Source organism: Odontesthes bonariensis, chromosome 4, assembly GCF_027942865.1.
Source record: "Odontesthes bonariensis isolate fOdoBon6 chromosome 4, fOdoBon6.hap1, whole genome shotgun sequence".
In the NCBI taxonomy this organism is placed as follows: Eukaryota; Metazoa; Chordata; class Actinopteri; order Atheriniformes; family Atherinopsidae; genus Odontesthes; species Odontesthes bonariensis.
The window spans coordinates 2,760,720-2,785,016 of record NC_134509.1 but is presented as its reverse complement, the minus strand read 5'-3'; the positions used below and the strand labels follow the sequence as shown (position 1 = coordinate 2,785,016).

Here is a 24,297-nt window from a genome sequence, read left to right as displayed (position 1 = left end):
CTGTTCTCTCTGTTATATGGATATACGCTGATCTCCAGTGATCTAAATATCTTCCGAAGGACGCCGACTTTCACCAAACTGTTATCGGTGAGTAGATGAACGTATTTTATGCCAGAAATAAGGTCCAGGTTTAGAAAAAACAAACTTCCCCTTTAAGAACAGATTCTTCACGGCCACCCGTCCATGGAGGCGAACAGTAGATGGATAAACTTGAAGATCCAAGATGCATCTCTTCGCTGATGTGTCGAGTCTTTTCTTGAATTTATTGTTATTGTTGGAAATACATTTTCAGCCACTTCCTCTTTCGTCCTCAAATGTTTTCAAAACGCGCTACTAATCGTGCTAAGATATGCCAAGATTTTTGGGGTCGTTGCTCTTTTTTGGAATCATTTTGTTGTTGCAAAAATACCATTTTCTACGTGACACGCAGTGTTGTCTCAGGGATTTTTGTGGCTGGTACTAACAGAATGGGAACAAATGATTGTCTTTGTGACAGGATTCTAACAGAGCGCCTAAAGAAACGATTCAAAATTGGTTGTGTAAGTTGTGTGTTATGTGTAGACACAACGCCGGACCATCCCTTGAATTAAGTGAGCTTTTATGCTTGAATAATTCATAGCTGGTAGTAAAGAAGCTTTGAAAAACACATTCCTCTGAAAATGATCAGGTACAAGAACTTGAAATTGAGTGAAAAAACAGACAAAGAAAAACTTTGAATGAGCTTATTCCTAAAAAAAAACTATAAAAACCCACAAAGCTTATCAGTCCTCAGATAAATTTGATATTTAGAGATTGAAAGTGAAGGGATTTTGTTCTTCACTTGAATTCAAATTTTGTTTTGCAACTGGATATAAAGGAACTCTACTTTTAACTGTGAAAATATCCAGATTCTTCCACCGTTTCTTTGTACCCTGGAAGGAGGCATCTGCGTCCTGCGTGTTTAGCTGCTCATTTATTGTTGCTTTCCCAGTAATTTATCATCCGGTTGAGTTCATTTTGGCAGAAAGCGGGGATATATTTCACCATGATTTACATAACAAAATCTGACATTTGGCACAGCACACTGAGTATAATCTGCTCATGGAAACTCCAAGTAGTATCATGACTATTTTTAATAGAAACACTAGGTTTGAAGTAAATTTTCAGATGAACCTTGATAGGAAGATAAATGGATAAGCTAGGGTATGGGTGCTTTGGGGGGGGCATTCAGTTAAGGAGACTATTGGGCCACTCCAGGGATGGAAAGGTTGTCTCTTAGGATTTATTCAGGCAATAAAAGATAAGGTCACAGAGTTGTAGGCTTTAATATTAATGTGCCATTTAACGACCCTTACCAGGAAGAAACTAGGATATCAGTAGTACTAAGATATAGCTCCAGGCAATTATTTAGTTATTTGTGTAGCTGAACCACCGCTGGTGGTCCACTGAGTTTCGCCTTTAGTCAAATCCATCATCCATCAAATCAAATAAAACAGGGAAATTTCCTTCTCTGGGGCAGGAATGGTGAAAAGCTTCCTTTCATTTCGTGCTTTTACTAAACTGCTTCTATTAACTTTTAATAAACTATAATCCTTTTTATTTAAAGGAATAAGCAGAGGCATGTCGCTTTTTGTGTGGACAGTTTGGGGATTTGGGGGCGCCGTTCACTAAGGTCTAAACTACAGGCTTTTCGTCCCGCCCACCTGGTTCGGACCAGCCAATGGGAGAAGCAGGAGCGACCAGCTCGGCCAATGAGCAACGACGGATGATAGTGAATGGAAGTTTACTTTGGAGTTTGGAATATACCGAAGGAGCCGCAAGAGGAGAGAGTCGGCCAACAGCGTGCATGTTATAGAGGTGCAAAAAAAGTGCGATTTAACTGCTTAGTGTTGGTTTCCAACATCACGGACTGATCACGCAGAGGCTCACCGGATAAGAGCCCTCTCTCTCCCGCAAGTGTGCGCAGCGCAGCGGAGAGGAGGGTGGCAGGTGTTCATTTGGGAGAGAGACCCATCGCCTCAGACGGCTCCCCGAGCCTCAACAGGGTGCCGCGCCGGAGCAAACGCGCTGAAACGGGGCTGACTGAGGAGAGAAACTCCCGTGAGTAGCAGCTGGACAACAATAAAAGCTGAATTTGCGCTTTTTGCTCTGCTGACTTCTTTCTGGAGACTGTTGGAGACTGTGGTCAGCCAGAGGCTCTGGTGTCGCAGTAGCAGTCGCAGCTGTGGCTGTTACTTCCCCCCCTTCTCAGCAGGCTGCTGCACGTCTGCAGAGGGAGAAAACTACCGGAGGTTTGGTTTTTTCATTTTAAGTTGACCTGTTGTGGCATTTTTACGCGTAACCCGAGCCGCCGCGCATCACAGCACGACTGCTGTAGTTCAGCCGAGGAAGGAGTTCTCCCACCCCTGGAAGAGTTGAAGTCATTTCCATATTTCCATTTAGGAATATTTAGGAATACGGCTGGGCTGAGAGTTGAGCTGGAAATTTGAGTTGTGCCCAAATAGCGCACCGCAGCCCGCCCTCCGCCCACCGCTGCTGGAAAAGACTCGGGAGCGCCCTTTCTCATTTGTTTGCAGATCAAATCCAGGGTTACTCACAGAATCAATTAGTGGATTGATTTTTTTTTAGAGCATCCACTCACGGAGGTGCACCACTGGTGGATAATTTCCCTGTTTTATCGCTCCTCTGCTAATGCGCCCACTGTCCAAACAGATAAATGATCCGCGGGACAAATCCCTGGTGAAGACATCAAAACAAGCGCGGATTTGAGGTCGATAGCAGGGAATAAGCTGATAAGTCTGAAATACTCTCAAGTGTATTAATATTTTTGTTGTTGTTGTTGTTCTGATCAATCGAAATTCAGATGAGGTTTATAAGGTCACAGGCGGGCTCTGGAGCCGCAGCCGTAGATAAAGGTTCAGTTACACCGTGAAGCCACGCCACCACCACCACCGGGGGACGCGTCCTGTCTCCCTGCAGCTCACCCCGCCGCCTGCACACTTTTGGCCGCCGGAGCTGCAGCGGTGAACTCCTGGAGATCTGATCCTCGCTGGAACGCAAAAAGGCGCCCCGCGGCCGGCGCCGGAGACCCCCCGTCGCTCTGCTTTCTCCCCATTCCGGCACAGCACTGAGAGAGCTGAGCGAGCGCTGCCGCGGACACTGGAACCGGGAAGTAGCCGCAAGGGATCCCCGGAGCTCGGGGGGGAACTCGCAGCGTCGCGCGGGCGGATGATGATGAGCGGGACCGGGACGGCGCGCGGCGGGAGCCGCTGTCTTTTCCTGCTGCTCCTTCTCTGCACCAGCTGCCACATGTTGCACGGCCAAGGTAAGAGCTGAACTCTCAGGACTCCCGGGTCACATGTCTGATAGTCCACAGTGAGACTCATACAGTACCTGTAATACACCTGTAATATACATGTAATATACCTGTAATATAGGACCTGTAATTACGCGTTACTGACCGTGATACTGAGGAGAAAAAGGCTCACAGCGCGTTTTTTTCTCATTCATTAAGATATTCCTATGAGGGATGGAAAGAGAGGTACCGTCCACAGTTAATCTATAAATCATTTTTATTATTGTGATGCATAGATTGTTGGATTAAGGTAATGGGGGTGTGTTGGAGGGGGGCCAGTGCTACAGTTTCTGGGCTCTGATAATCCCTCTCTAAGTCAGTGACCTGGTTGGCTGCAGTGTTTTATTTGGCACACAAATGCACAAATAGTTAAGTACAAGCAGCCCGACACAGTGTATTAATTTAGGTCGTCCCCTATTAGTCCACTGCTGACCCTGTTGAGCTGGCAGGTGTCCGCGTTAGTATGCCAGACCTGTTGTTGCAGAGCAAGCTGTGTGGATGAAGCAAATTGTTGCACACGACAACAGAACAAAAGTGGCGTATGAGGAGATATCGATTCCTCACCAAAGCTGTTGCATGCACTGTGCTTTTATTTATTTATTTATTTCTATTGCTACATGTTGATGTTTTACTCAAAGTTTCCACGCTAGGCTCCTCATGGGAGAGGGACAAAAACAAAAGCCCAGAAAAGGTCAGGACACACGCTTTTTTGTGGGTCACAGATGGCGCTGAGGGCAGAATGTGAAGCCGAGACTTTTTTGGGGGGGTTGTGTGGAGGAGGGGGTCTCAGGAATGTCTGTGCATGTATGTGTGCATGAGAAGTGGGGGTGTTCGGAGGCACGGAGGGGAGGAAAAGTGGCTGCGTGACTGTGGAAACGGGAGCACAGGGAGGGGAGTAATGAGTGTGAGAAGGAGTCAGGAGGAGGAGGAGGTGTAAGAAAGAGTGGAGAGGGAGGGGAAGGTGGAGGGAGGAAAAGATGGAGGAAAAGATGGGGGTGGGTGGGGATGCGGTGTCACTCAGAAAGCTGCAGTTCAATCGATGATGACGGTATGACAACACCTCTGCGTGTGTCAAAAGTTGCTCTCCTCTCCCTTCTTTTCCCACTTGTCACACACTTCGTCTTCCTCCCCCCCGCCTCCCCCTCCTCCCTCCTGAGGCTGCAGCGTCAGCGCCTTCAATCCTCCCATTAATGTCAAGGTCTCCCCACCACCTCCCCCCCCCACTGTTCCCAGCCCCAAACCCCAGCTGTCTCACAGAGGAGGGGCGGCCTGAAAATGATAGAAACAGATTCAGGACGTGGAAGGGATTATTGATCTGACGGCCGTGCCAAGCAGCCAATCAAAGGCTGCAGATTCTCCAGGTTCCGACCCCTCCCTCCAGCTGGTATTAGGATGTTTTATTTTAGGAGGGAAAGGATGAAATGAAGTTGATCCTTGATCCCTCCCTGCCTCTCTGTGTCCCCCCCAGCCTCTTTCAGCCCCTCTCTTCTTTTCTCAGAGCCAATCGATGCCTACACCCCTCCTCATAAATGTGAGGGTTTATATGAGCCAGCTCGCGTCTCTGGGAGCACATTTAAATAAGCTCATCGATCTTTCATTTTAGAGTTTAAGTGACGGCAGCATTTTGCTGTCTCTCTCCTCCTCTTCCTCTCATCGGCTCACCTCCCTCCTTTATTCATAACTTATCCCTGGGCTCCCGCACTGCCTCCCTGTCACTGAGTGGGTTCTGCTCCACAGCTGTTTGACTTATTCACATTTCCAGTCTGGATTCAGAGTGCACCTCACTCCAGACTTTATATTCTGAGCCCAGTCAAGGATGGGTCACAGTCGCTGTGTTTCAAAATATTCTTCATTTCTGACAGACTTTCTCCAAAATTAATCACTTGTCTTTAATTATGGATTTAAAAGAGGAGAAGCTTGGAAAATTGTCTCGATTTTTTTTCTGAGAGCAGGTGTTTAAATCTGGCCGCCATGCAGAACTTGGACTGTTGAAACTCAACAGAAAGGATCGTATAGATAGATAGATGGATGGATAGATAGATAGATAGATAGATGGATAGATGGATCGATAGATACTTGATTGATCCCGAAGGAAATTCAAGCATCCAGTAGCAGGCATAATAAAGCAATAAAAATGTTTATACAATTATAAACACTTTAAAAACAATCTAAGAATTTAAAAAACAATTTAAAAAACAGTTTAAAAATATAAAGTGACCAGTGAAGTAAGATGAAATGAAACAGTATAATATAATATTCAAAGTATAATACTTTGAATAACTTTAAAATGTGAAAAGACGTTTTTAAAAAAAAGTCTTGACGCGTGATTGAGCTTATAAAACACGGAGAATCTCTCTAATTTGTATAATGATAATGGTCTGTAGCTAGCCTGGAAAACCAGCGCCAACTGCTGGACGGCAAAATGTTTTGCCTGCGGTTGGGTCTGGCTTCGAACCACTTTTCATTTTGAAAACACTGCCCTGAATCTGGCAGATGGCAACTAAACCAATCACAACGCAGAGATGTGTTTTGAATCAACGCGGGTGGGGCAGAGAGTCAGAGCGTTGGCCTATAGGCACAGACACGGTTTGAAAGACAACGGGTTGTGCTCATCAACAATGTTCCGTTGTATCCATTCATCGGAGCCAGACTAAATTAGACATCCAATCCATTTAGGCTGGTTTATCAGGCTAGTCTGTAGCCACAGTTTAATGAGAAAATACTGCTACTTGTCATTATTCTTAACCTTGCTGAAGGTAATTTCATATAAATGTGGCTGGAGCGATCCAGCTGGGAAACTAATGCGCTAATGTGGCTCGGACCAAAGTTTAGTTTCTTCCCGTGAATTTGGAAGTCCAACTCGTCTAAGAGGAGACTTTAGCAGCAACGCTGACCCACTTTGTTGATCTATGTGTGTGATTAGGTTTAATAGGACACATGCCATTGGCTCAGCTCAGTCAGAGCTCGGCGCTGATTGGGCCACAGGGCATGCTTAAGTGAATCGAGGTCACAGAGAGGACATTTAGATGGTGGGCTCGCAGGCTGAGGAAGTTTCTGTGCTTGACGGCAAAACCCAAATCAAATAGACTTGCATGCAGTTTCGGACAAGTGAGCACACACCCCCACACTCACGTACACACTAAAGTCCTTCTTTCTCATCAGTGTCAAACACTTGAAGCGGATGTGGAAATTAGCCTGACTGTACTTTAATGGGAGGGGGGGGGGGTCAGTTGGAAGCCTCATCTAACTGATTATCTTTGTCCACGCTGCACGAGCTCATAATGACGCACACCTTATGAAACCCTCTGGGGTCAACCTTTGTTTTTAATTTGCAGAAAATGTGTTAAAAGACCAGAGCAGTTTGGGTATCACGTTGGTGGCTAACACATGCATGCTAACACATGCACGCTAACACATACATGCTAACTGAAGTTATGATCAAGAATGTGCGGAAAAATACGCTTCTGACGGAAATTCTGAAAGTTTGCCGCCGCAGACTTTGTGTCTTTGTGGGCGAAAGACTTGTTGTAGACTAACTATTTTACTGGAGCACATTTACTGGACCCTTGCCAACGTATCAGGACCGTTTTTGTTGGAGTTGTATCTTTTCTTAGAACACTGTGAGGCTTTATAGGTGACTTTGACAGTTTTTTTGTATTTGCGACTGGTTTTACATAAGTGTTTATTGTGTCCACAGTTCTGATTGTATCTTGGATTGCCATACGTCAATGGAATCGCAAGAACCATAGCTTTCCAACAGTATATAACATATGTAGGTACATATAAAGGGGGGCTGAGGAAAACCCCAGATTTGCCCTGAAGTATGCAACGAGACATAAAAACGTTAAGGGGTTAAACCAGTGTATAAACATTTTTTATTTGTCAGCAATTAGTGTTGCTTAAAAAAAAAAAAAAATCTGAATTTTGATGCATTTCAAACTGAAATGTAAGGTTACAAACAACAGCTATGAATAGAGTTGTCTCTACTTTTCCGGCCGGTAAATAGATCCAGTGAGTAATCACAAAAGCTGGCAATGATTTTCGTCGTGGTTTAGCCAGGTGTCCATTTCCAGGTTTATCAGGCGCTGAAGCAATCAGCCTGGTCACCACAGCTGAGCTGATGGTGAGGTTAAGCCAAGTTATACCAAAAACACCCACTTTGCATCGCATGTTTATGAGCTGCGTAGACCCGACAAACTGAACAGAATCAACTTGGCAAAGCATGTTGCAGGGAACATAAAGAGTGACGGATGAGACGCGATGGCTAACATAATTACACTGTGACCTGTCCTCAAAATATTCGCCCCGCTCAGTGTGAATTATTTGGTTAGAAGTAAGCTTTAGTCATTGTCAGAGTGGGTGGTCACAGTTTTTAATTTGGCTTTTGATTTAGCACACTTACAGATTTGGCCAAACATGCACCGCTGACGTTCACCTGAACATAAAACCCAGTGTTAGCGGCTGAAAAGTATCACTGAATAAATAAGTGTAAAGGAAAGTACATTTGAAACTGAACAAAAAGACTAACTAAATGTGAATAAATGATATCGGTAAAAAGCAGATTTGAAAGATATGACCACTCACTGCTACTCTGATCTCCACTAAGGTTGCTCCCATGACATTTGCCCTGATTGTAAAAGGATGCTCCCACAAGGCTCTGATGGGTTCACAATATTAAATCATATCATTTAATAGGGAGGCCCCAGACTGTTAAGAGTAATTTAAACCAAAGGATCTTAAAATCAATGCTGAAGCAGACAGGCAGCCAATGCCTATAAAACTGCTGTAAGTTGTGCTCTCTCCTTTGTTCTCAGCCCTGTTCTCATTGGACAAAAAAAGCCACCAACACCAATGGAAACTAAACTTGGTATTTGTCTGCAATGGGTCCAAAGTGGCATTCAGTCCCGTGTCAACAGGTTCTGTATTAGATGTGGGTGTCTATCAGCTCCTGTTTCGATCACCTGGGATGTGAACACAAAGACCGGATGGACACTTCAAGAGTGAGCGCGATCCAAATTAAGATTTCAAAACACTTGCTTGCTGACTTCAGCGTGTCATAGAGATGCGATCGATCGGTTTTAGTTGTCGGCGCGGCAGTCGACGGCTCACTTTCGGTCCAGGTGTGCAGGGCTGATGCTCGCGGTTCAATCAATGATGACTGTATGTAAAAAGCTGACAGTTGTCCCTGTGTGTAGTCCTCAGCACACCGAGGGAAAACCTGCGAGCAGAGCTTCACAGGCCTTAATCCTGCAGAGGAGAATATGCCAGAGATGGGGACTCAAGTCGACTCGAGTCGCTGTTTTGATGACTTGTGACTTGACTTGACAAAAAATAAAAGACTCAAGACTCGACTCGGACTTGGAAGTTAAAGACTCGGCACTTGACTTGAGACAGGATGACTTGAATGACTTGAGTGTTAAGCATCTAGCATAACTTCGAACTTTGTTCGTCATTTGAAGATCCATTCTGACCAGTAACTCCTCGTCAAATTAGCTAATATTATCCTGTTAGCCTAGTCGGTAGTTAGCTAACTTTAGCTTGATATGATACGGGGTGGACAGGTTGGACACATTGGCCAATGATGTTTACTGACAGTTACTTATATCTTTGTGTTTTCACTTTATTAAGATCAGATTCTGCAGGTAAAATTGCAATAATAAGGTGACTTGACTTGCCTAAGAAAAAATGACTTGGGACTTACTTGAGACTTGAAAGCTAAGACTTGAGACTTGCACATGTGTGACTTGGTCCCATCTCTGGAATATACAGAAGCGTCTCTGCTTTGGCTTGAGAGAGAAAAATACTAAAATACTTGCTAGCTCCATGTCTGGCAATGCACTTGCACTTTTCCTTGTCTACAAACAAGTATTTAATTCCACATTTGGATTCTGGAGGCGGTCCCAGGAGGGGTTATTTGATGGATTGTGTGTGTGTGTGGGAGATAGTGGGGTTGCCTGATAGATGTCAGGTAAGTCAGGTCTAAAAGGAAGTGAGGTCCCTGGTCAACTCCCTTATTTCCTATCTGTCAGGAGGAACAAATCACCACATTTCCACAGCGACTTTGTGCAGTCTGTGTGTGTGCTGGACAGGAATGGAGTTTGAGTGTTTTGTTATATCTATGTAGACTTGGTGTGAGAAAGAGATCTTGACAGGGCTGCAAACGACCATCAGCACATGTTGCTGGCAGGTGTGTGTTATGTGTGTGTCTTTGCTTCAGACTGATGCTAAACTTCTGTCAGCGTTTCTTCTTCTCACGGCAAATAAAGTGGCAGCCTGCAGTTTCCCAATGGAGGATAATCACATGTATGTTGGTGTGTGTTTGCAAAGTAAAAGTACTGTTACTTCAGAATAATATGACTCAAGTAAAAGTAAAAAGTAGTCATCCAAATAATTACTTGAGTAAGAGTAAAAAAGTGCTTGGTGAAAAAACTACTGTTGAGTAACTGTTGAGTAACGTCTGATTTATTTGTTAACACAAGCATTCAATCAGACAGACAAAAATACTAAATAATCATCTTTAGGGAAATTAGAGTTCATCCAATTGATCAAATAAATTAAAATGAATTAATTCATTACAAAATAGCTTAAATTAAAATAATCCAGGTAAATTCAAGAACTTCAATAAAAAATAAAAGAGACTTAGGAAATGTTTAAAACATATGTAACCCATATGTAACCTAAAAAACAAACATTCACCTATCCATGGGGGAAAAAACGAGTTTAGGAAACTTAGCGCTACATGTTTCCTCAAGTTAGATGTTGAGTTTCTGCTGAAATGTGCGTTTGTTTTGGTTGACACAGAAGACACATAATGTAGCTGCTGTTTCTCACTCTTTGTAAGGTAAACATGCTTTCAGTATGAGGCCTCGTCTGCGTCTTCATTTCCCACCGTTGGTTCTGACATTTTTCATCTGTTTCTTTCTTTGTTTGCTACGACTGCTAATGCTAAAGCTAACCCGTCCCGCCGCTGAGATCGAGTATGGTCACGTGACCAGACTGCACGGCTGCGTCTGATTGGTGGAACACAGTCAGGTGGTAGAGCCTTTGGTGGAAGTCTCTCTCTCTGTCAGAATAAAACATTAAAATGAGGCGTACGCGGGGGGATAAAAATAATGAGGCGTAGAATACCAAAGAGGTAAGAAGAAAAGTAACCAGCTCATTGTAGCCTAATGTAGCGGAGTAAGAGGACAGTTTCTGCTGCACACATCTACTCAAATAAAAGTAAAAAGTATAGAGATTTAAAACTACTCCTGGAAGTATAATGTTTTCAAAAACTTCCTCAAGTAAATGTAACTCGTTACTACCCACCTCTGGACAGCACACACACACACACACACATGGATCCCGTTAGCCTGCATCCTGCTTTACTACAGTGTTGTTATGAATGCTGTCAGTTTGAGTGTCAGCCTAAAACACGAGGTATAGTCACTCGGCCTCACAGTGTTTGCCTGCGCTCAGTCAGAATAGTTTCTTAGTTTTGTCTTCGTGAAAAAATGCATTTGTGATTTTTTTTCCTCAAAAAGAAAACAATTCTTCAGAACAAAGTGGGATACACCGAGCTCCTCCTCTGCCTCCGTTTTCTGTCTTGAGAATTTTTGCACTTCTTTTGATGCATTTGTTCCTTTAGCATCACTTATCTTCTGTTGGATGTCTGATTCTTTTTTACCTCTGTGTGTCCCCGTGAGGGACAAAAGAATCAATTCCAGCAGACCACACAGGTGGAATGAAGGTTGATTTGAGGTTTGGGCCTCGCTTCTTTTTATCGTGGAAGATAGAGAGACAAGGTTTCCCATCGATCCACTCGGTGGAGAGCTTGAGGGTGGGTTCGTACAACACAAAATATCTTATCTCATACTTTGAAAAATGCTTTGCAAGCGAGACGTCCACATTAAAGAAAGAAGACGACACTCATAGCTGCTTGGAAAAACAGAAAACTGACTGATGTTAGATAAACAGAAAAACAGGTGCATAAGCATGCACATATGCTCATGACTCTAAATAAATTAGTTGAGATCCTGTAGGAGAGACATTTTGTGTTTGAGTGTCTGTTTTTATCATGGCAAAAGATGCCGATAAACTGTTAGCAAAAAAAACTACAAGAAGGTTGTTTTAAGTACCATTAAGTTTCCCCTTTATATGCAAAACTGTGCTAACTTATGCTAACTGATGCTAATTGCATTTCATTGGTTTGTACCTGTACTTGCTCTTTGACAATAAAGTTGAATCTAATCTAATCTAATCTAATGTGTACAAATGCTGCCCTTTAGAGCGGAGCTACAGGGGTTAAAATCTTTACTTTAGATCCCTAAGGCAGTGCACAACATGTTGGGGTAAGGTGAAAAAGTGGGGCTAAAGTGACGGAACCGATATGGAAAGGAAACAATCAAAACTCGTGATTCATCATCGGTTTAACATCTTCTGTGCTGCAAATGTCCACAACACTCGTTAAAAGATGTGGAAAAACATAAAAACACACGTTTAAATTTCATGTACAACACCAAAGGTGTTTCTGGGCTTACACAAAAAAAAAGGTGACAAATCAATCAGTAAAATGGCCGGAGAGCACTTTTTGTTTTTGTGTGTGAAAAAGATTCATCTTACTTTGAAACATCGCAAAAAACACTCTCCAGCGGCCAACCTTAAGAACTAAACGTGACAAAGACGTTTATGTCCTTCCCTCGTTGTCTTTGCAGCATTTTCTCTGCGTCGCTCCGAGGTTTCAGCGGCCGTCTGCAGGCATTTTTTTGTGTTGTATCTCTGCAGCATAGATGTGAGCAGAGTCATTCAAATGTTGTCTTAGTTTGCTGCATTGTTGTCTACGACGTACACACGTAAGGCTGCGAGGGATTTCTATTATTTCATAAAAGAAACATTTTAGAAATTAAGAATAAAATGGGCAAATTTATCCTTTTTATTTATTTATTTAAAAATGAATAAATAAAAATATTTATTTATTTTTATCTATTTATTTAAAAATGAGTAAATAAAATATTTATTTATTTTTATTTATTCATTTTCATCATTTTTGTTTTAATTGATCATTTTCCACAATTAATGATCATAACAAAATCACTAACAATAATGATTGTATTTAGTTCTTATTGAATCCGTTTCTTGTGCAAATAGAAATCTGGGTTTATACACTGCATGCTTTGCAAAGATGGAATTTCATGCATTACTTCTGTACTTATCATTGTACACATGAATCTTACTGTATTTATATAAAAATGAGCATCAAAGGGAAGTCCTAATGCTATGGAAAAAAAATAGGAGACAACCTAAAGCCTCGACCAGCAATCCTTTTGTCATTTTCCGAATAGATTATTTTGGTATGGTTTTGTGAAATTTAATCTTGGCTGATGGCTGCTGCTCCAGACCTTTGGGTATTTTTCCTCCGCGTTTGATAAAAATGAACACGTCGCAGGTCAAGTATGGAAGATCCAGAGTGTGGACGTTTGCAAGAAATGTAAAAACATAAAAAAGGAAAAAGAAACAAACAAACATCATTTACATGATGGATTTTTGTTTATCCCGCAGCACTGGTTTATTTTATTTATTATTTTAAAGATAACCCACATGTGACTAATGGTCATGTCCTTTCCCGGTTTTCAGAACTTTTCAAGTCAGACAGCCAGAGGACGATGACACAAGAACTAAGAGATGAAAGCAAGAAGCACTGGGACAGTTTCATCATGTTCAGTGCATTCGATGGGTTTTGATAGCATTAAAGGGACAGTTCGCCTCTTTTGACATGAAGCTGTATGACATCCCATATCAGCAACATCATTTATGAACATCTTCTTACCCCCTGCTGCGTCCTGTGAGCAGAGTTCCAGCCTCGTTTTGGTGTTGATGAAGGTAGTCCGGCTAGTTGGCTGGGGTTTAAAAAATAAAGAGTTTTGCTTCTCAGAACAATATGCGTTCAACAGAGTAATACATTTGCATCACAAAATGGTTCTCCTGGAAAAAGTAAAAAGGATTTAAAACTACTCCTAGAAGTATAATGTTTTCAAAAACTTACTCAAGTAAATGTAACTCGTTACTACCCACCTCTGACAATGACTCTCTATGACGGTTTCTCAGAGATATTGCAACAACACCATTTCTCTTTGCAGATTAATGACGTATTTTATTCAATAATGGAACTGTAAACGATTACAACGGGTCATTAAAAAAATATGCAGATATCTGGTTTTCATGTTACATGTCAAAGGCACTCCAGAAACAGATTTCTATTTGCAGGAACAACTGGAGGAAATAAAGTAGCAGGTGGCTGGAGATGCATCAGGGAAACACACTCTCTCTGCTAACACCTGGGAAATGCCTCCAAAACTCAACACTTGTACTGCCAGTCATTTAGTGGCAGCACAAGATTAGTTGAAGGCTTACAAACGGTCTCACAGTGAGTGGAAGTAAGAGTCACTTACTCTGCCTTGTTCCGAAGGTTTAGTGAGTACCGGGACTCAAACTGGCAACCTTCCAGTGGATCATTCCTCAGGCTGCCTCACTTTTTTCTTTGTCACTGCATTTCCTCTCTCTTTGTTCCTCGCTTCAATCCTAATTTCCCTGACCCCTCTCCTGTTGTGTTGCCATTTTTACGGTGGCTTCCATGGGGCAAGAAGTTCAGTAATAGAAATAGGGCTGGGCAACGATTAAAATGTTTAATCTAATTAATCACATGATTTCCCTGATTAATCACGATTAATCACATTTGTACGCAAAATCCAAAAATGAATCCAAAAGTAGTGTATAGCTGTTAGCATTTAGCTTTATTTTAAATGTGCTGCCATATGAATGAAAGTGCCATAACATTTGTTGTGCAAACACACTTTTAACATCAGCATCTTTCTGTAGTTTTTATGTAGAAGCCTCGCTCCACTGTCTGTTTCCTTGAATGACTTGCTGCTATCAGTTGTGTGTTTTGCCTTTAAGTGATATTTTAGACTGGAACTACTACGCTGAGAAGACAATTCAACTTGGCAGTGTTTACAGATGACTTTGGTTCTGTCGACTCCGCCGTCTGGAAGAACTTTAAAATGAAAATGGCCGAGTAAAAGTTCCGTACCCTTCTCCATGTTTGGTGGATCCGCCGATTACTTTCTTTTCCTGTTCCACAGCAGACAGCAACAGACTTTTACAGAATAAAAGCCTGTGAGCAACAGACTTTTACAGAATAAAATAAATAATTAAACAGGGGTGGTCCGTGGCGTAGTGGGTTGAGCAGGCGCCCCATGTACAGAGGCTATAGTCCTCGCTGCAGCTGGCCCCGGTACAAGTCCCGCATCGGACGGCCCTGTGCTGCATGTTGTTCCCCCTCTCTCTGCCCCCTGCTTCCTGTCTCTCTGAACTTTCCTATCCATTAAAAGGTGTAAATACCCAAAAAAATTAATAATAAAAAAATAAAAAAGCTGCGTTAAATAATTATTGAGTTAACGCAATAATAATGAGTTAACTCGCCCAGTCCTAAATAGAACATTAAGTGCCCCCCCTTCCAGTGCTCTCTGTACCAAATACACCTGTCTGAGGTTCTTTATTTTTACCTTGGTGGATCCTTCATTGGCTATTTGAACGGGATCTTTCCATTCTTCTGAGTAACCAGTCACAACATATTTAGGTCTTGCTGGATGGAGTAAAAGTGTGCCTCATTGTGATCAGCATGATTTACTTGTTCAGTCCAGGGGCTCTGCCCTACTGCAGCTGTGTGTTCTCAGCTTGTTGCGTTTGATCTGCCACAGGTGTTTGAGATGCGTGTGTGTGTGTGTGTGTGTGTGTGTGTGTGTGTGTGTGTGTGTGTGTGTGTGTGTAGGCTTGTCAGCACATGGTGATTTGTGCTACAGGCTCAGCCCTAAAAAGACTCTTTTTGATCTCAACCAGGAATGAGTAGGCTGTATTATACTCAGTGTGTGTGGGTGAGTGTTTGTGTGTCTGGCCAGAGGTTTTTTTTTTTTTTGCTCGGTCCTTTGATCCGAGGTAGAGGTGGGTATCCTTATGTGAGCAGCCAGCCAGCAGTATGGAGACTTGGCTTGGATCGCAGAAGTGAGTGTTTGCATGTGACAGTGAGAATCAATGTGCTGGTGGCATATGGCCAGAATAAAGAGTCAACTTGAGTCCTGTGTGTGCAGCACATATTCCAATAATGCCATCCTGCATGTTGATGCGTCCTCAATAATATTAAAACTGAACATGACATCTTACATAGTTTTTTTGGTGTCTTTGACATATTGTTATATTCCGCCTGTTGGTAATGCCTGCTCAACCCACTACGCCACCGACCCCCCCTGTTTTATTATTTATTTTATTGTTGTAAAAGTCTGTTGCTCACAGGCTTTTATTTTGTAAAAGTCAGTTGCTCACAGGCTTTTATTTTGTAAAAGTCTGCTGCTGTCTGCTGTGGAACAGGAAAAGAAAGTAATCGGCGGATCCACCAAACATGGAGAAGGGTACGGAACTTTTACTCGGCCATTTTCATGTTAAAGTTCTTCCAGACGGCGGAGTCGACAGAACCAAAGTCATCTGTAAACACTGCCAAGTTGAATTGTCTTCTCAGCGTAGTAGTTCCAGTCTAAAATATCACTTAAAGGCAAAACACACAACTGATAGCAGCAAGTCATTCAAGGAAACAGACAGTGGAGCGAGGCTTCTACATAAAAACTACAGAAAGATGCTGATGTTAAAAGTGTGTTTGCACAACAAATGTTATGGCACTTTCATTCATATGGCAGCACATTTAAAATAAAGCTAAATGCTAAAAGCTATACGCTACTTTTGGATTCATTTTTGGATTCTGCGTACAAATGCGATTAATCGTGATTAATCAGGGAAATCATGTGATTAATTAGATTAAACATTTTAATCGTTGCCCAGCCCTCGTTTTTACCCATGTTGCCCAATCTACACACATTGCTGTGTGGATGTAAAACTAAACATTTGCCTCTTTTTTCAGCGCGTGTTCAGCCGTAAATTTTACTTATACCTGTGGGAAACACATGAGGACATATTGTTATGTAAAGAAATCTCTGGGGAACATCTTGATTTGTGTCATGTTCCGCCTGTTGGTAAAGCCATCTAAAAATAACCACGAGCTGTGTTAAAAAGTGTAACTTTTGGGATGGAGAGACTTTGGAGAGAGCCGTCAGCTGTTCGACACGTCTTTCAGTGTCATTAATCACATTTGGAAAGATCACCAGTTGATCAATGGGGCTGTTGACTGGAACTGACAGTTTCAGCCAATGAGCCCCAGAAATAGCTGATCGATTCCGTTGAAAATCTTCACATGTTGGCGCAGTGGTTTGTGTTATGCACACGTCGACCTCGACCAGTCGCATGTAAACTCTGTACTGCACTGTGGAATTTGCCCACTGGGAGTTAAGATCACTCCAAAGGTGGAGTTTCTGAGTTCCTAGAAGAAAAGAAACAAACTGACTGGGAAAGTTGGACCAGCCTCCCCGGTCCATGCTTACATCAGCATCCAATATGGCTGCACTGCGCGCCTTTAAATCACTCACACACCTAATACGGTCCAATTTCTACCAGTGAACACACTGCTGTGTTCTTTATTTGCACAAAATAGAGCTAAATGCATTGTTATCAGCTTGTATTTCCAATAAGAGTCAGCGTGCGTAACACTGGGGAAATCTGACTGGTTTTCCTTCTCCAACTGGAAGGCGTGTGATGGCGTTCCCAGCTCCCTGTCCCAACTTCTGACGCAAATAAAACGCAGCATTTGAACGTAAAAGGCGTGGCAGGTGACTTGTCTACAGATTATTTGGCGATTATTTTGTCGTGTGTCATTTTCTTTCCGTTTTTTTTTTTTTGCACGTAAACATAGTTAAAAGTGCGGTGGTAAAATGTGAGTGCTTGTGTTTGTGAATGTCTGAACGCTGCACACAATCTCTCAGCTGAGCTCCAGGAAGTGCTCTTCAGGGCCGTCATTCAATTTCAGCAAACAAGTAATGAGAAAATGTTTAAAAAAACGCTTCGATTGCTCAGATTGGAACCATCCTTGTGGATTGGCGACTTCAGACGTCACATGATCTGTAGGGCTGAGCAATTTTATCGATACTGTGATATATATCGATATTTCGTTTCCCGATAAAGTATCGATTTTTCAGCCGCGAGTATCGATTTTTAAATTATTTATTTTATTTTATTATTTATTTATTTATCTAAATTTTTTTCATATTATTTATTTATTTTTTAAAGCAAACTTTATTTAAAAGTCAGACGTTACAGTTAGTGAAAACATAGAACATCAATGTAATACAATACAATGCCAGGGGGTCACATTATGCAAAACAGTGATAAATTAGTTCATAAAAATGTTGTATAAAGTCCACGGCTCTCACGTTTGTGACATATTCGTTTGTTTCTTCCAGTTCAAAGGTCTATCGTATCGTATCGAATCGAATCGAATCGTATCGCATCGTATCTTATTGAATCGTATCTTATCGTATTGCATCACATCGCATCGAATCGTATCAAACCGTATCGAATCGAATCGTATCGAATTGAATTGTATCGAATCGTATCGTATCGAATCGTATCGAATCGTATCGAATTGTATCGTATCGAATCGTATCGTATCGTATCGAATCGTATTGAGTCGTATCGAATTGTATCGTATCGAATCGTATCGTATCGTATCGAATCGTATTGAATCGTATCGAATCATCGAATCGTATTGTATTGAATGGTATCGTACCGTATCGTATTGAATCGTATCAAATCGTTGGCTGAATATCGTGTATCGTATCGTAAGATTAGTGTATCGCTACAGCCCTTGTGATCAGATCACGTGATGTTTTCAAAGTGCCGTTCCAGAAAAACACGGAGCAGCTGTTCCCAGCGCTTCTTTGGCGTAGATAGACTGCGTAAAACGGGAGCTATGACAGTTTTGATTTGATTCAAAAATATTTATCTGATTGTAAAATTGGGACGGGATGGGCAGGCGTCGCATTTGTTTCGATACAGTCGTCGTTTTTCTGTTGTTTTTACAAAAACGGGGGGAAAAAAAGCGGTGGAGTCAGCTGATACCGGTCCATGTGGTGAGTACACCAGAGAGATCTGAGTGCACCGGCTGCGGGACCAAAACAGTTTTTTAGGTGTTTGTATCAAGGCAAAATCAAAAGTATTAAAAAAAACGGCCAAATCAGGCCAAAAAAAAACCCAGGGGGTTAATAAACAAACAAATTATTATTATGATATCTGCAGTGCACTATTTGTTGCAATTGAGCCATTTTCTTAACACATTTTAGATACACTGAATATACTATAATAGAGAAAATTATAGGCTTTGTCTCTGCCTCACACGACACACACACATGTGTATAAATATATATATTTGTGTTTGTATGTATATATTAATCTGATCGTGTCGGGTTTTAATTTCTAAAGACCAATAAACACAGACAGCTGCAGTTAAAGGTAAGGCAAAGAATCCCAAAGGAGGCAACACTGTTTGGTGGTTTCTGGTCACACTTCTGCTGGCCTACAAATGATTCTTGAACGGGCATTAAAAGTCAGCATTTCATTAGAGGTCGTGTCAGTGTGTCCAATTAAGATTGAGAGCCTGAGGAGGAGGAGACGCTCTACGTTTAAAGAAAGCTGTTATTCCCCAATCCTTCTAATCTAAGCCATTTTCAAATTAAAGCTGAGTCTTCCACCAGCAAACCATCAATTATACAACTGTGACTTGATTATGTTTTGGTGAGCAGCTAAAAAAATGAGTATGTCCTCAGTGTTTCAGTTTCAGACTTTATTTGTGTGCCTTTCTCCTTTTTCTGTTCTTAAACGTACGGTTTCTGTTCTTAAGCGGTGTATTTTGTTGCATTTGAAACATCCACCGCACCTGTTCATTAGCCACGTTATCACATGTTAGATCGCGATCAGTTTTCTTTGGAAACATTTCAACAGCGACTTTTAAGGTGACAAGTTTTCCGTAAGCAGTCGAAACTCAATATTTGAGCGTGTACGCTTTGCCTGTGTTATTGATTTAAGGTGTCGTTTGAAACAGAGTTTGGAACATAACCCAGGGAGAGGTTTTTCTTTAGAAAGAAACAAAAAAAATAGCTTGATGTGGACAGAGAGATTAGGAGCTCAAAAGGATGGAAAAAGAGGCTGGTATGAAGAAAAAAGTGATCAGGAAGATAAGATGCTCAGAGAGGAAAAGGAAAAGGAAAATGGGAATAACGTGTCAGATTATGGGGGTCACTGGATTGGACTGATAGATGAGAGAAGTTGGCTCAGAACTGAACAGAGCAAATCAAATATTCTTAGTCAAGACGGATGAAGAGAAAGACGAGAAGAGAGAGACTTGTTGGCTAATGGACTCTGCCTATTTTCTCTGTCATTCTTCTAATTCCCCTTCTTGCTCACTCCATCTTTCTCCAATCATTGCAACATTCTATCCATCCTTTTCCTTTTCTTCCTTTCTAACACTTATATCTTCTCCACTCTCTGTAATTGGGAGAGGGAGGTGGACGCACATTCATATCATTAAGTGCACTGACAGGCACTCAGAAACATGCACAGATTCCCACAGATGTGTGTGTTTTTTATTTATTTTTTTATATCCCGTTGCAAAATGAATGAATGTGTGCACTGGCTCCCGAGTCGTTCCTCACGGGAATCACTTTATCTTGTAAATGTGGGAGTAGAGAGCGAGAGAGCGAGTGACAGAACGGCAAACAAATGAAAATAAAATGAAAGCATTCGAGCGAAAGAGAGAAATTAATTATCTTGTTTGCCCACTGATGCAAACCTTTCCATAGTGCCCTGTGCTTTAGCTCATGTAGAGATTTTGTGCCCACACACACACCCAAATCATCTTGAGTTATATCCCAACCTGGTGTGTCAGCTGTGTTTTCTGTGCTGGTTGTTTTTGACTCAGCAGAATGCTCACGACACTCAAAAGTGCCGGTCACTGTTCTTATATGGTTGGGCGGTTTTAAACCTTTTATCACATAAAATCTGTTGGACAGGATTTGTAGATCATTTTCAATTTCTTTGTGAAGGCAATACGTGTGCGCAATCTGGCGTTTAAAAGTCTACCCAGCGCACGCAGAACTGCTTTGGTTGCAGGCGGCCCACGTACTGTTTTACACCCCAAATGGATGTTTATCGAAGGGGAAAGAGTATATAGTTTGTCACTGCAGTTTGGTGAAGAACGCACACTTCTGGTAAGAAGAAGCACAGTTTCCAGATTAGCCAATGTGTCTTGTGCTGCTTTCAGATGACAGCAAACTAACAATCCTTAATGAATTTTACAATTAATTTTCTTCTCTTGTTAAAAAAGGCGACACAGGATTAATCAAACTGATTGCTTTGAATATTAAAGTCTGTAAATGAGCCAGCTACCATGACAGAAAAAAAAAAAGATGGCCGCAGTTTCCAGGGGAATTAACTTAGTTATCCAGAGTCTGGTTTGACAATCAAAAGTTTATTGCATCGTCCATTTTTATCACAACAAAAAGGCTAGTCGTTAAAATCAGTCGCATCTCTGCATGTGATATTATTTGTTTGAAATTAAATGAATGATCTTCTTTTGTTTTATTTCGAGTCACCGTAAAATCACTGACAGCAGCTGATGATAGAAAACTGAATTTATCAGTTGGAAAAGATAAAATTCTCCCTTTTTTTTATGTAACATCAAAGTTCTTTGTTGGCTATATCGTCGTTATCCTTAAAATCATTAAGTTTGTAGTTGTTGCCAGAGATTATCTGCAAAAAAATGAGCTTCTAATATCAACGGGCAAGAGGTGCGATTCAGTTCACCGAGAATAATAGAGCAATTATTATAAGAAAGATGGAGAACGCAGAGCCAGATGAAGCTACGTCCCTCTACATTTGGTCTGTGATGAGCTGCTTGTTGCACAAACTCGATGCCCAACGGAGCATTCTCCATCGCGTTGTTTGTTTCTTTCTGACGGCGACAACAACAGGAATATCGTCTCCTTTGACTTCCGGGTCACGACCCCGGGAAAACATCTGGAGCATGTGCAGAACGCAAAGTCTAAGGCTGTGTTCGAAACCGCCTACTTCTCCCACTACTCCCACTACTCCTACTAACTTTAACTGTTTTTAAGTTCCCGGATGCATACTAGAGTCTCCAAAATGTTGGGTATGCATCATGAGGTTACTACTCATTCTCAAACTACCCAAGATGCAACGTAACGTGACGTCGCCGATCGTCATTTCCTGTCAAAACGGCAGTTTAAAGCTAGCTACAACGAGGGTAGGTTCACTTCCTGTTTTCAAAACAAAAGCACCAATTGTATGGTAATGGCTTTCCCTATGATAAAAGGCAACGGGTATTTTATTTTGTGAAAATAACAGGAAGTGCGTTAGCTCACTGCGGCTAGCTTTAGTAGCGCCGAATTCGTGGGAACAAAATTGTAAACAGCCGGTATTTTGTCAGGTTTTCAACACGTTGGGGATCTAAACGACTACTTTCTCACCTGAAGATGTTTCAAATGTTGCTAAAGTTTACAGAGTTTAGAGCTTAAGAGAAATCAGCTTCAGGCCGGCTGATTTCGGCTCGGGCAGGAGCGAAATGCATTGTGGGTAAACGCTCTGCATACTGTCTGATCGATCAGTATGCTGTATGCAGTATGTAATATGTAGTATGTTGTAGGCGGTTTCGAACACAGTCTGATTCACCACGTGCTTCAGCGTCTACAAGCAGGTTTAGTGTGACTTTCAACCCAGTTATCTCGGGGTCTGAATCCGATCCGATCCAATAATTAATCAGATTAAGGTGTCTACATGCACTTAATGACTCAGTTTTATTGTAATTTAGCCAATAATCTGATCATTTCACTGAGTGTTAGCTGGTTACAGGCAGAAACGGGATGCTGGTCCAACGCCTCTCACTGCTCCGCTACAAAGCTTGTACCTTGGTTCGCAGTGTCGTTTGTTTAAATTTGGTCTCACTTGAAAATTAGAGGTAAACATATAATTTCTGTTAGGATTTTTTTTGCCCATGTGAGAGAGCTGATTGGTTAAGGGGGGTTTTGATTAAGTGTGTCGTGTTGCTGAGTAAAACCATTCCTCAGGGCTTGCAAAAAAATGAGATTTAAGTTTGTTTTCTAAAGTTTGGTGCTGAACTGTGATTGATTGTTTTCATTGCTTAATTAGTTTTTGTTTTTTTGGGGGGTCCCCCATTTGTTTCTGCAGTTCTGATGCTACTCTACAATAAACGACCTGAAGTGAGAGCAACAGGCCTCCACGCAATAAATCAGGACCTGACTCGAGTAAAGCCTCGCTTCGTTTTTCCAGGAAAAGATACAAAAGATGGATTATTGGCTTTAATGATTGGCGTCTCCCTCAGGAATATCCCATGATGGATGTTTTCAGTATCCATCTACATTTTGCTCTCAGCATTAGAAAAAAGCCAATAAATATGTCCCGAGGTCACGTCCTTAATAGGGCATCTAACCTTTGCTGAAGTACTCTTCTTCCTGACATCATTTCTGTAAGTGAAGTCAAAGAGTTCTGTTTCCTGCAGCTACAGCTCGGCGCTGCTGTTTGTCCTACATTCATGGACGGCAGCCAAAGAAGGCGTTCTTTGTCTTTTTGAGAGACAGTTTACAGCAATCTGCGATCAGTATATCATAAAAGGACAAGACAAGGTCCGACTGGGACGGTGAAACGACGAGTTCTTCTGTGGCCAGCGTTGGTCTTATAATACTAATCTGTGACGGTTCCCTTTATAATGATACGACAGTGTTCTCTGAGAGGCGTTGTGTGGGATCCGCTCTGATAATCCACTGTTTAAATGTCAGTTCTGCAGCTCCAGGCAAACATTAGGCTGATTACAGCAACCGTCGTTTCCAAAGAGCTCCCGATGTCCAGCAGAAAGCACCATCAGAGGTCTCTGTCCTTTCAGCTCGGAAGTCACTGTTCAGCAGAGTTCTTTGGAAAAATGGAAATGATTATGCAGCTTCACTCTGTGTGGCTTATTAGGTGGTCAGGTTTATTAGTGTCTGTGTAGGTTTCATACACATCATTTTATTTATCTTTTTGGTGCATTTTATATGTAAATTGGCTTTCAAACGAGACGCTTCCAACATAGTCCCCACTGGAAGTGTCTTACTCCTCAACTTCTGCCGCAGTAAAGGGATAGTTCGCCTCTTTTGACATGAAGCTGTATGACATCCCATATCAGCAACATCATTTCTGAACATCTTCTTACCCCCTGCTGCGTCCTGTGAGCAGAGTTCCAGCCTCGTTTTGGTGTTGATGAAGGTAGTCCGGCTAGTTGGCTGGGGTTTAAAAAATAAAGCGTTTTGCTTCTCAAAACAATATGCGTTCAAAAGAATAATACATTTGCATCACAAAATGGTTCTCCAGGAAAAAGTCAGACCTTTCCTTTTGTTTTGTTTTCCTTCTCTTTCCTTTCCTTTCCTTCTCTTCTCTTTTCCTTTCCTTTCCTTTCCTTTCGTTTCGTTTCCTTTCCTTTCATTTCCTTTTGTTTTGTTTCCTTTCCTTCTCTTTTCCTTTCATTTCCTTTTGTTTTGTTTCCTTTCCTTTCTTTTAGTTTCGTTCTCTTTCCTTTCTTTTTCGTTTGTTTATGTGTTGTGTAGACCGTGCAGACCAAAGTGCAGACCGAGCAGCAAACACCGTAACAGGCGCGGCTGTCGGCAGGCGGCAGCAGGCAGTGATACGAAGGGAGAGAAAATAGGGCCAAGAGATTGTGAGGTCTGACTTTTTCCTGGAGAACCATTTTGTGATGCAAATGTATTACTCTGTTGAACGCATATTGTTTTGAGAAGCAAAACGCTTTATTTTTTAAACCCCAGCCAACTAGCCGGACTACCTTCATCAACACCAAAACGAGGCTGGAACTCTGCTCACAGGACGCAGCAGGGGGTAAGAAGATGTTCATAAATGATGTTGCTGATATGGGATGTTATACAGCTTCATGTCAAAAGAGACAAACTGTCCCTTTAATCATCTATGCCTCT

The 24,297-nt window shown here is 41.9% G+C and overlaps 1 protein-coding gene across 2 annotated transcripts in view; it reads left to right on the top strand.

The window, feature by feature from the left end:
- The first annotated feature begins 1,807 nt into the window (after positions 1 to 1,807).
- Positions 1,808 to 24,297, top strand: part of LOC142378219 (protein sidekick-1-like) — a 364,323-nt gene continuing 341,833 nt past the window's right edge. For both annotated transcript variants that reach the window (XM_075462488.1, XM_075462487.1), the window contains exon 1: positions 1,808 to 3,304. In XM_075462488.1, the coding sequence (XP_075318603.1) occupies positions 3,208 to 3,304 (97 nt within the window). In that variant the 5' untranslated portion in view covers positions 1,808 to 3,207. The remainder of the gene's footprint in view (positions 3,305 to 24,297) is intronic.